This window comes from Chaetodon trifascialis, chromosome 17, assembly GCF_039877785.1.
Source record: "Chaetodon trifascialis isolate fChaTrf1 chromosome 17, fChaTrf1.hap1, whole genome shotgun sequence".
Lineage (NCBI taxonomy): Eukaryota > Metazoa > Chordata > Actinopteri > Chaetodontiformes > Chaetodontidae > Chaetodon > Chaetodon trifascialis.
The window spans coordinates 8,306,049-8,318,467 of record NC_092072.1 but is presented as its reverse complement, the minus strand read 5'-3'; the positions used below and the strand labels follow the sequence as shown (position 1 = coordinate 8,318,467).

Here is a 12,419-nt window from a genome sequence, read left to right as displayed (position 1 = left end):
TCATTTGTCCTCACGAAATGCTGATGCAAGGGCAGAGGCAGCGAGAGACAGAGAGAGGGAGGGCGAGGAGGGAGGAGGGAGGGGAGCAAGAGAGGAGGAAGAAAGAGTTGGACTGTATAATAGATTACCCTATTACTTCTACTGCCCTTCGGAATTACCCCTCTCCCAGGCAGCCTGTCACACATCCAGAGCGCTCCCGAGCTACAGATTCATGCTCGGCTGCACACACGGGATGGAGAGTGGCCCTCGGAGGCGAAAAGAAGGATGGCTAAGTCACCAGTGAAACCAGACAAAACTGCACCAGGCGTGGAGCGAGGGCACGCAGCGTGCCTCGGCAATGTGTCATCAGAGCACAAGCATCCTGTTGCTGCTGCTGCGTCTCTCCGCAATGTAGCTGCTTCAATGTGTGCAAAATTGACTTTGAGTTCATCTCGCGAGGGGGAAAAAATGAAGAAGAGCGGGGAGAAAAAAAAAAAAAAAGCTCCTTGCGCTGTTATGCACCAAGCACCGGCGTGACACAGTGCCAAAAACAAAATTCACTGCTTCATAAAAATACAGATCAGAGGCACTGAGGCGTGGGTGACATCTGGTGGTCTGTTTTCTAACTGCACGCTGGCTGCAGCTCAGCAACACTTTTTTTTTCATGGTGTTAATGGAAGAGAAATAAACTGAGCTAAATGAAACGAGAAGATGATGAGAGCCAGTGCTGTAAAGGAAAGACTAATTAAGAAACAATACAGCCAGATGAATGAAGAGCCACAGCAGTGATGTTGACGCTGTGTGGACATTAATAGTGGCACAGATCGCCCTTTGAATTCTAATTTTGTTGACCCTGATTGTGATCGTAATGGCACAGCAGCGGTGGCAGCCATTCTTCTGACCTGGCATGGCTACAGCTCATCCCTCTGTGTGCTAAATGCTGAACGTCGCCCCTGACAAAGCAGCCATCAGGGCTGCTGTGCTGTGTGTTTTTAATTACTCTGCTGATTGGATTAGGCCCTCTCCCACGCTGACATGTCCCCTCCACTTAATAGGGTGTTATCGACAAAGCCAGCACATGCATCCACTCGCCTGTGACGTCTGATTTGTCAGAGTGGCCTTTTTTGTCTTGAATTGAGTTGAGGAGATGAAGTTCTCTTGTAATAGTCAATTATATCCTGCCACAGCAGTCCCTGCAGGAGTTGGACAAAACTAGGCTGTTATCCAATAAAATTTTATGGTGTGAAATCTTAAAAGTGCACCCCGCCCATGTAGCTATTAAATAAGACTGTTATACTGAACCAGATATATCGTCTTTTTTATTCCATACACTCTTTCTTCTTGTCAAAACCTGCTGCTGGAGTTACCCACAATGCAACTCGACCGAGTTCAGTCAGAGGTGTTATGCTAGCAGCGGCGAGTGTAAGCGCTCATGCTTGTGCACTAGCTTTGCGGCTATGAACAGCTAGCCTGGCACTGTTCAGAGGTAACAAAATCTGTCTGCCAGCACTTTTAAAGCTCGCTAATTAACATTTATATCTTATTTGTTTAAAAAAAAACTTAGTGTAAAAATGACAAGTTGTGGTTTTATGGCGGGTTTTTGTGCCAAAACGATTTCTTGGCTGGGGGCAGTGACTTCCTGGACTCTGGTGGTTAGCTGGCAACCACACAGTGACTCCAAACTACATTTGTGTTACTGAGCTTTAAATGTGCTGGTAGGTGGAGATGGAGGTGATAGGCAGAGCCAGACTAGCTGTTTCCCCCTGTTTTTATGCTATGCTAAGCTAAGCTAAGCTAACCATTTCCTGGTTGTAGCTTCATATGATGATTTAGACATGAGGTCATTTGCACTGGATTATATTTGTCCCTCATTAATTCTTTGAGAGCTATTTAAGAAATTATCAGCTTGTATTTCTTTGTATATTACGTCTGTATTGATGTTACTTTCTGTCATTTTGTCTACAAAATAATATCTCTGTGACTCGAATGTAATGGTAATGCATGAAGGGAACAGACAGATATGAGAGCGGTACTGATTTTCTCATCCGGCTCTTGTCAAGAAAGCAAATAAGCCCGTTTCCCAAAATGTCAAACCTTTGACCTTTAAAACACACACAAAAAAAATCCTTACTGCTGGATGCATCCTAATGGGACGTCGTCATCTCTGGACCAATGCGAGGCCCCACAGATCAGACTGACAATTAATATCCTGACCAGAAGATGGACTGGCACTCGATTCAGGGCATGACGCAGATTTACCATTTACCAGCCACAGCAATTAGTGGACTCAAAATATTCCCATTTAATTTCACTTTCTTAGCAGCCAAAGGATGATTTGCAATAGAAGAGACTAATTGAAGACATGCTGGCGACCGGCCACAGAGGCAAGACGAATTGACATACTTAGCTAGCAGCTACAGCACTCGGGATTTACAAGCACTTGGCTGGAGGCTTGAATTAATTTGAAGCCTTACAGATGTGCATATACCCTTTCAGCATCTTGTTATTAACAGGACAACACAATTTAAGCACATGTGTAGTCTCTATCACCACAGCACAGTGAGCCTTGCTCCGGTTTTGCTCTATTTCAGCGAAACTCGCCTATTAGGATCTAGTTCTCTGCAAAGATGTGAGACGCTGTCCTTATTTTCCAGATAGCATCCGCAAGGTTTTCTGTTAACAGTCACGCACTGAGGCACAGACAGTAAGGCGCTTCCTGCCTGCAGAATATCAAAACAACAGCAGGAAAAAAAAAAAAAGAAAAATCCAGACAGCAGCATCTGGCTAAGTCTGAGAGAAGAATAGAGTAGTTTTAGCATAATTAATCTATTTTACATCTGGAGGGACGTCCAAGGAAGTCAGAATCTGAGCAGACCACCATGTTTTTGCCCTCCCACCTGTGACCAGTCACAACCCTCCATCTCCCTCTATCTTTAAATGCATATTGTCTTCAGATTAGATAATGCTTTTCTTTATCCCGCTGCCGTCCGCATGCGGTCCGCCCACCTCATTGCTCCTTAGGTCTTTCCATTTGGACGGAGGACTATTATCTGTCGACCCATCTGTCACAAGGATTTAGATAAATAAATAATGCTGAATGTCATTGTCATGACTTTAATGCTTAATACTCCACTCCGCTCTGTGCATATTGTTTGGTTAAGGGGTGACATATTTGATATTTCATAAGCTCATAAGTATCAGCTCTCGGTCTCACTTGATTAATCTGTAATACTAATCTGCTGAATTGATATTGAGGACCATTATTCTCTTTTGAAGATTAGATTTATTAAAAAAAAAAAAGTCTTTATAGCCAGTTTGGAATTTTCCCATAACAGTAATGACACCGATTGATGAAATTACAAATGAAAAGTGATATAATAGCATTTCTCATCAGACTATCAGAATAATTTCAGGCTGGTTTTTGACACCAGGGCACCAATGTATAAGCAGATGTCCCACGTATACACACACACAAACAGGGAGGAGGAAATCTGCCAATCCTGGATACAAAACTAACAGATGACTCATTCTTTGCCATTGCTCCATGCAACATCTGCAACTTAGTCTTTGCGGTCATTAAGCCCCTCCAGCTTTAAGGAAGATACCCTGATGGTGGACAATCGTAAAGCAGGAAACACGGCCAAACAAGGGAATAAATGCCTGAAAATGTAATGGATATCCACGGGTATTTACCTCACATGTCGTCATATGCGGGATAAGTTCATAACCTCTGCTCAAATCTATGGGAGGGGCTCCGTGATGCTGGAGCTGCTAATGGATTGCAGGAAGTTTATACACGCAGAGTGGGGACGTTTGGAATAATGTGACCTGATCACACCGGAGCTCACTGGTGCTGCAGCTTGATTCGTTTTTACTGTTTAAATATCAAATGTCTTTTCAATGAAACGGGTCCAACTTGCAGCAGGATTTTATTTGGAGGATCTCTTTGTGATTCAGACAGATGTGACCTTCAGGACCGCAAGAAGGCTGAATTCTAAAATACCTCGGGAAATTACCAGATCAAGCAGCTGTAATAAGAGTTCAGGTCTTTCTTCTTCCTTGTAGGCTGGAAACGCTGAGTGAAAAGGTAAGAATGAAAAGAGCTGTGTGGAAAAAGGCCCACAGAGAAAAGATTTCAGCATTTTTGAGCTTCCATCCAGTGAAGTTTGTGACTAAATCTTGATTACTGTGTATGAAAAGAAACATTTGTAAGAGGGCAAACTATTGCAAGAGACAATTTTAACACTGACAGTCAAATACAAAAGAATATATTTAAGAAGAAAAATGAGTATGAGCGAACTTAACAGGGAGGAAAAACTTAGTAAATTCTTTCTAACTAAAATACTGATGACTTCTGTATCTAGCTAATTTCCTGTTGCTGCCGCTTCCCTTCACAGTGCTGTTCAGTTGTCTAATACTGTCCTCTGTCTCTGTCACCTTCTGTGTTCAAACTTCTCAAAAAGATTCAACAAGATAAACCCTCTCACCATGGAGCACTCCCCCTCTATGAACTTGTCTGTGGTGGATGGAGACGAGGTGGAGGACCAGCGCCCCCTCCTCCCACCGAGGACGGCCCCTCTGCCTCAGGCCTGTTCTCCGCATTGTGGGATACACCAAAACATCCAAACACCAGCCGATCCGCCCGTGTGGCTGGACAGGACCCAGGCCATGGCCACCACACCTTTATACAATGGCCACCTTTATGTTACACCTTCACCTCGCTCCAACAGGAGGGGAGACAAAGGCAAAGAGAAGAAATGTGAGAAAAGGTCAGGGGGAAGTAGACAAAATCAAGCACGCAAGGAGCATAATCACCAGTGCAAAGCCAGAAACACTCAAGCTCACAGACTCCAGGAGAAAGTCACCTCTTTCACTGACGTCCCCGTGTCTCCATGTGGGTCACCCTTTAAAGGCCCCTGCAGGTCACACTTAGACATCAAGGATGTGGAGGACAGAGGGCGCCGCAAGTCAGGCAGCGTTTCTTTGGAGATGTACAACCGCCAGAGTCTCCCAGAGATCATCATCACCAGCAAAGATGACGACGTCCAGCCATGCAACCATATGTCCCAGTATCGCCAGGACCCGTCTGAGGGCAAAGGCCTGCTGCCAGGAGCCGAGCGTCCCAGTTTGAGCCACAGTCCCAGTCCCCACCCCAACCCAAAACACAAGGTGGACGGCAAGGACGACACGTACTGGAAGACCCACAACATCGGCTGGAGGCTGGTCCACAGGAGGGCTCTGTTTCTGAGGAGGCAGCGGCTGAACGACTGTGCCCTGGCAGTGGGGATATTCGGGGTGGTGATGATGGTGATGGAGACGGAGCTCTCCTGGAGCGTCTACAGCAAGGTCAGGAGGAGAGGGAGACCAGACTGAGACCCAGAGAAAGCCTTTGAGAAATGTGGATAGAATGATTGGCTGGAGTAGATTTGCAGTCCAAAAAAGAAATCACAAAAAGAGCCCATCACTAGTTTTTTTGTGGGTTTTTTTTTTCAAAGTTTCACTTCCAGGGAATCTCATTTTGTGTAATAGCATAGCACTATCACTTAGTTTGTCATTTTCTTTCATATTCAGTAATAGTCTCAGAAAAAAAAGAATACCTGTTAATTGACGTCCATAGATTTTTTTTTTTTTATCTCACTTCCCATTCTCCCACAGTCTTTAGGCCTTATTGAAAAACCAGTTGAGTAAGTATGACAATTGATCTCCCACCAACTGCAGCATAATGCACAGTACACCCATAAGATCATGTTCATTATATCAAGCAAATGGATAATCTAAAGGCATGTAAGATTATAAGGTTATAGAGGATCACTGATGCCATTTCATAGAGTGAGCTTTGTAATGACAGGCTGCAATCAGCTGACAATGATGTCATGTTTGTATGTGTGTGTGTGTGTGTGTGTGTGTGTGTGTGTGTGTGTGTGTGTGTGTGTGTGTGTGTGTGTGTGTGTGTCCCACAGAGCTCCATCTACTCCCTCACACTCAAGTCCATCATCAGCCTATCAACGATCATCTTGCTCGGGCTCATCATAGCGTACCACTGCTGTGAGGTGCAGGTAACTTACCTGTTTGTAATTGCACGTCAGAGTTTTGTTTTGGGCTCTCAACTTTCGACTTTCTCTCAAATTTAAAGGTTTCTCTGGAAAAATCTGTGGCAAAAAGTAGAGTATTATTATCATGTCGCTTCACATCCCTATTTGCAAAGAGTCACCTAATTTATATTTTTGTTTTTTGTTAAGTCAACTGAAACTGAACTGAAAAGGGCCCAAATGAAAGGAACTGAAGATACAGTGATTCCCAACCTTTTTGTCAAGTTGTGATTTTTCTGTTAGCCTTTTCCAAAAAGAAACCAATAAATGAATGGAAAGTCTGAAAAATTAAATGAACGTTATTTTATTTAAATTCTGCCAAAGAGGAACTTTTTTTCTCTCATTGTCCTTTAAAATAGTACTCCCCTGACTTATCACTGCAGTGCAGTGACCTTATCAAAACATTCTGCCTAAATTACCCATAATGCAACTTGCCCGCCAACTGTTTGGCCAGAGGTTCAACTGTTGCATGCTAGTAGCGGCTCGGCTAATGTTGCCTCAAGCAACTAGCTTCAAGCAGAGATGAGGAGCACTACAAGGTCTGGTTTGGCCACTTCTTTCTAACTAAAGACTTCTCTGTCTTTATTTAGTAAAGTATTTCTTTCTTTCTTTCTTTCTTTCTTTCTTTCTTTCTTTCTTTCTTTCTTTCTTTCTTTCTTTCTTTCTCGCTCAAGCTTGTAAGCTAGCCGCTCCAAACAGCGTTGACTCAAGTGATGTCAGTTGGCAATTTATCAAACTTTTCCAAGCGGTTTATCAACCCTCTGTCACCACAAAAATACAACTTAATAAAACTTATTTCACATATACAGTCATTAGTTAACATAATAGAATTTGTGAAATTAGCATCTAACCTGGGGATGAATTATCCTTCATTCCCCAGGTTAGATGCTAATTTTCTCTACATTGTGCTCTTCCCGCCTCTCCGGTAGCTCTACGTTCACGACATTGGCGCGGAGGATTGGCGGATTGCCATGACAACCGACCGCGTGGCTCTGGTGGCCCTGGAGCTGGCAGCGGTGGCCATCCACCCCTACCCGGTGGGTCTGCTGGCCTACTTCGAGCAGACCTTCCTGCACAACACGGCTCGCCTGTCGCTGTCAGAGACGGAGCTGGAGATCGTCCTGGCTCTGCCCATGTTCCTCAGGCTCTACCTGCTGGGCCGGGCCATGATGCTGCACAGCCGCCTCTTCACTGACACCGCCTCCCGCAGCATCGGAGCGCTCAACAAGGTGCGAGGTCACCTGTGGGCTCCCTTCAGAGTGTGGCCTTGGGCTTGACTGGCTTGGATATTACTGTGATGAGATCATGACACTTTTCAGTTGAATTAAAGAGTAAAACTTTAGCATTTTCACTGTCAGTTGTGATATGATTTTTAAAACTGTGGCAGCAGATAGCAACCTGTTAAGGGACATGATTCACATGGACATGGGATATTAAAATCTATATTTTGGACAGTGATTTGGGCCGGGCTTCCTCTATGAACATTTCATGCACATCTGTTTATGTCTTACGTCTAGGTGGGCCGAGAGGTCTGTAGAGGTGTGAATCTTGAGGTGTGACTATCACAGTTTCGCTCCCATGAATCCCAGTGGCTTCACACGCTGATTATGTCCCTCGCTAGCTCTCCTTTGCTTGTCTGCTCTGTTTTCCACAGTTGATAATATCCACCCAGCTAATCCCTTCCCTTATAAATGCTATTTAAGAGTGATGAAAATGACCTTTGTTTCCCCTCCGCAATGCCAAACCCACTATCCATGTATCAAGCCAGATTGAGAACAAGTTTTCTTATCCCTCATCTCCTCTGCATTATATAATCATAATCTGACAGGTGCTATCCTAAATACTGTGGCTAAGTATACCTCACCTGTCAAAATTCTGACGTAAATGCATCTCATTTGTGGTCTCCAGATACACTTCAACACCCGGTTTGTGGGGAAAACACTGATGACCACCTACCCAGGGACTGTGCTGATGATCTTCAGCGTCTCTCTGTGGATTGTGGCAGCGTGGGGCTTACATGTTTGTGAGAGGTATGTGATGGCGTATTGGTCTGCTGCTGAATCTACAGTGGCGTGCTCAAGGCCTGTATATTTAATATTTAATTGTCATCCAGGCAGATGGCTGATAAGCAGTATTCTACTGCAGCAACAAATCCAATTATCAGTGCTGTAACTGTATCTGCATCTGCTGGATGACTTTGATAAGATCAAATATCAGTGTTTTTGGGTGAATGTGGGTGTTTTGTTATTCAAAATGCGATGTAAACTAGGAGTGGGCAGGGAAGGAAATTATCAGGAGCAGAAATGTATTTTTTAGTTTCAGCAGTTCAGTGAAGCAGCATTTAAGAACAAAAAAAGACTAAATATGAGCTACATGAAAATATGATGAACTAAAATCAGTTTCATAGTTTTGTCTGTTTGGTGTACATCCCTAACACAATGTCAGAAAGACAACAAGTCCTTTTCATCCCTACAGACATCACAACTACAGGGATCTGAGCAGCAACTACATGGAGGCCCTGTGGATGGTCTCTGTCACCTTCTTGTCCATCGGTTACGGAGACGTGGTGCCTCACACGTACTGCGGCCGCAGCATCTGCCTCCTCACTGGGATAATGGTGAGACAGGGGGTTGATCGTGTCCTCTGCGGTCAAATTAGTTCAAATTCTCACTGTGAAAATGTCTGATTGTGACTCTCGCAGGGAGCAGGCTGCACGGTCCTGGTGGTGGCGGTGGTCGCAAGGAAGCTGGAATTGACCAGAGCAGAGAAACACGTTCACAACTTCATGATGGACTCCCACATCACCAAGAGGGTGAATAGCAACGTCTCCCTCTGTGTGCCTTTATTTTTCATATCGAGGTTAATTAAACAGGCTGGAAAGTAAGAGAGATTCTGCACTGACTGCATTTTGTTTTTCTTGTATTTCACATCAGATTCCACATATCATCTAATTTCACTTAACAATATGTAGGTCTTTGTGTGCAGTGTGAAAATAATCTTTTTATTTGGCTCCTATTGAGCACTGACATCAGAATATCCACAGAGTAATTGGAAAGCTGCAAATGGGGTGAAATAAGTTTAGCGTGCTTCAGTACAAATCAATATGAGTTGTTTACAGAATATTCTGGCAGCATGTCTTGTTCTCTTCATGCTGCATTGATCAGCATTACTTTGTCCTGTTGTACAATATTGAGAGTAATTTTTTAAAAAAGCTTAAAACCAGACAATTTTCATCATTTTCACCCCAAGAGCAAATTTCTTTCACTTGCTTTTGGGAAAAAAACAGGGTTGAAAGTTGAGTAAGAGGCAAAATAACTGCAGTACACTGTGTTAAATACTTTATATGTGTGTTATTTAGCGAGTGCAGTAAATAACAGTGCTTTTGGGTGATGTGCATAAACATAAAACAACTCTCCCGAGTGATCCTCTTCATCCTTTCACTAGATAAAAATTGCCGCAGCAAATGTGCTGAGAGAGACTTGGCTTATCTACAAACACACTAAGCTGTCAAGAGAAAGAGACCACACCAGAGTCCGCATGCACCAGCGGAAGCTCCTGCTGGCCATCCACCAGTAAGACACTTAACCCTCACATAAAGTCACAGTGCGAGGAAGACCAGCCTTTTTACTTTGCTCGCTATATGTTCAAGCTATAATAACCATAACCTGTTTGTCAATCAATGCCTGTCATTCGCATTTTTATTTTCCATCAAATGGGATGAATTTCACATCCTGGAAAGCAGTGTGTCACTGTTGTTTATCTCATGCAGCGTGTATGTGAAAGTGTTTATTCATGGCTTTGAAATGTCTATTCAGGCATTATCATATGCAGTTCTACCCATTTTCAGCAGGAAATGACTAAATGTATTTCAAAATAATGGCTTTTTTCCCCCAAAGCTGGGTTATAATCTACTGCTAAGATAAAACTAGGGGCATAAATTCATGAACTGTAATGCCCACAGCGTTTAAAGGGCCAGTTCACCCAAATCACAATGTTTACCTCCCCCTGCAGTGGTTTCATTTGCCTCTGAAATTTAAAGTGATAAAATGTGACTTCTGAAAGAAGACATAACACATTCTTCCTCTAACAAAGGTCAAACTGCTACAGCCTTACTGCTGCTGTGTCCCAAATCCAAACTACATAGCAATTCTCTACAGTGTGTACTGCATACTGATCATCATAGTATACTGTCTTAGCAGTTGGTATACAAAGATATCGACAGACTATAACTATTATACTGAGAGGAGATGATACGGTATGTGTTACGTTGGATGTGATGATTGAAAGTGCAACTTTAGCCGCAGGTAATTAAACTTTTTCTTCGGATTTAGTACATTTCTGTTTTGTTGTCCAAGATTTTCTGGAACGGGCGGCACAGTGGAGCAGCAGGTAGTGCGCGTGCCTCACAGCCAGAAGGTCAGGCAGGGCTTTTCTGTGTGAAGTTTGCATGTTCTTCCCGTGCATGCGTGGGTTCTCTCTGAGCACGCCGGCTTCCTCCCACAGACCAAAAACATGCTCATTAGGTTGATTGGTGAAATTGTGTGAGCGTGAATGGTTGCCTGTCTGTATGTTGCCCTGCAATCGGCTGGCGACCAGTTCAGGGTGTACCCCGCCTCTCGCCCGTTGACAGCTGGGATAGGCTCCACCCCCCCCACCCCCCGCTACCCGGAAAGGGATAGTCGGGTATAGACAATGGATGGATGGATTTTCTGGAACTGTTTCACCACCACTTACAATTTATTTACATCTTTCCGACTGTGAATAGTCTCTCAATTTCCTTTGTGCAATGCATTGTGGGAGAATAGTGTCCACCAACAGCCCACTCAAAAATCAGCTGTATTTAGTCTGCATGCTGAATGGTGTGAGTATATTTTATTTTGTCACTCTTCCAGCGTGAAGACTAAAAACCTGCTTAGAGTGGGATTTGGGACACGCTGTGTGTCGTGACCAGCAGCTCATGGTGACCGTGTCAGCTTTACATTTCAACATTCACTGTTATCCTGTCATAGGGCTTTTCCGTCGGCACTTTTGGCCATGGTCGTGTTGTGTCGGGCCAAGCCAGCATGTGTAGTATGGAAATGGCCTAGAATTGTTCCTTGTGGTCACTATTCAGCAACAGTTGCGTAGGCTTGAGTTAATTCAGCACCTGATAGGTCGGCCTAATCCACAAAGTCCCAGTGAACCATTTTTATTGGAACCACTTGGCACCAAAGTCTCTTTGAAAAACGTTTACAGTGTATTGTTTATTGTGTTAGTAATGTGGGTGAAGTGACCCTTTAAATGTCTCTATTCATCACTTTTCTTATATCGTAAAAGTCCTAATGTCACACTAACCTTCTGCAGCACCTACAGTTAAATCATTGTGTCCTCAGGCTGCGGCGAGTGAAGATGGAGAAGAGGATTCTTGCAGACCAAGGGAACACACTTGTAGACCTCTGCAAGGTGAGAGAGGCAAGTGAAGGCATCGTTTTTATATCACATCCGGTCAAAACGTCAACAAAGTGGCATCTAATATGCCCTGATGCCTTTCCTTTCTCTTCTTTCCATGCACTTCCTCACACCACCACGGATACCAACCGCAACGCAGATGCAGAACCTGATGTATGACGTGCTGTCGGAGGTGCAGGGCTGCAGGGGGGAGCTGGACACGCACATCCACAGCCTGGAGAAGCACGTGGAGGAGCTGAGGGAGGGCTTCCGGAGCCTGATGCCGCTCCTGTCCAGCACCCTGTCCACGCAGAACTCCTCCATCCGCCACCTGCTCAGGGAGAGGGAGGTGAAGAGCGAGACCACCAGTGCGAGCGTGGACAGGTAGAGAGAGGCCGGGGCAGGTGATGGAGGAGAAATCAGAGCTTCTCAGGCACTCCTGGAGGAGATATCGCCCTCTGACGCAGCTAAAATGGTCATGTTGGGACATTGGGACAAGGAGAAAACTGTACAGATGTAAAATAGGCAACACCATTTTCTGTAGCAGAGATACCATGAAGTCAAAAATGTAGAAATTAGTCTTAATTCACCTCGTGAAGGCTTTCTGCTTCTCTCCGAGTGACTAAAAAAGACACCAACCTGCTAACAAACTGAACATTTCAATCTCAATCGATATAGAGAAAGTAATAGGAACTGTTTTGACCTGTTTTTCTTGGTCTTAATGTAGATTGAGTATTTGGGGTTTTGGACTGTTGGCTGTATAAAAAATAAAAAAAAATAAAAATATGATTGACAAGTTTTAGTCACAGCCCCAATCAATGCATTAACCAAACCAAAAAAAAAACCTGGACTGTTTTTGGAGAGCTGTTATTACTTCCTTGTCAAGTGAGTAGCTTTACCTGTAAACACAGCGCTTTCTCTGAC

At 44.1% G+C, this 12,419-nt stretch overlaps 1 protein-coding gene across 1 annotated transcript; it reads left to right on the top strand.

The window, feature by feature from the left end:
• Positions 1-4,458: 4,458 nt before the first annotated feature.
• Positions 4,459-12,024, top strand: LOC139346415 (small conductance calcium-activated potassium channel protein 1-like). Its single transcript, XM_070985469.1, has 9 exons — positions 4,459-5,325; positions 5,940-6,035; positions 6,998-7,297; positions 7,977-8,098; positions 8,544-8,685; positions 8,770-8,880; positions 9,513-9,640; positions 11,441-11,510; positions 11,656-12,024. Exons 1-9 carry the CDS (start codon positions 4,468-4,470, stop codon positions 11,881-11,883), a joined length of 2,055 nt encoding a protein of 684 aa, XP_070841570.1. The 5' UTR covers positions 4,459-4,467; the 3' UTR covers positions 11,884-12,024.
• The last annotated feature ends 395 nt before the right edge of the window (positions 12,025-12,419 follow it).

Coding starts and splice junctions, on each gene's coding strand:
- LOC139346415 (XM_070985469.1), top strand. CDS start 4,468: ATGGAGCACTCCCCCTCTATGAACTTGTCTGTGGTGGATGGAGACGAG. Junction 7,298..7,976: donor GCATCGGAGCGCTCAACAAG/GTGCGAGGTCAC, acceptor TGTGGTCTCCAG/ATACACTTCAACACCCGGTT. Junction 8,686..8,769: donor GCCTCCTCACTGGGATAATG/GTGAGACAGGGG, acceptor TGACTCTCGCAG/GGAGCAGGCTGCACGGTCCT.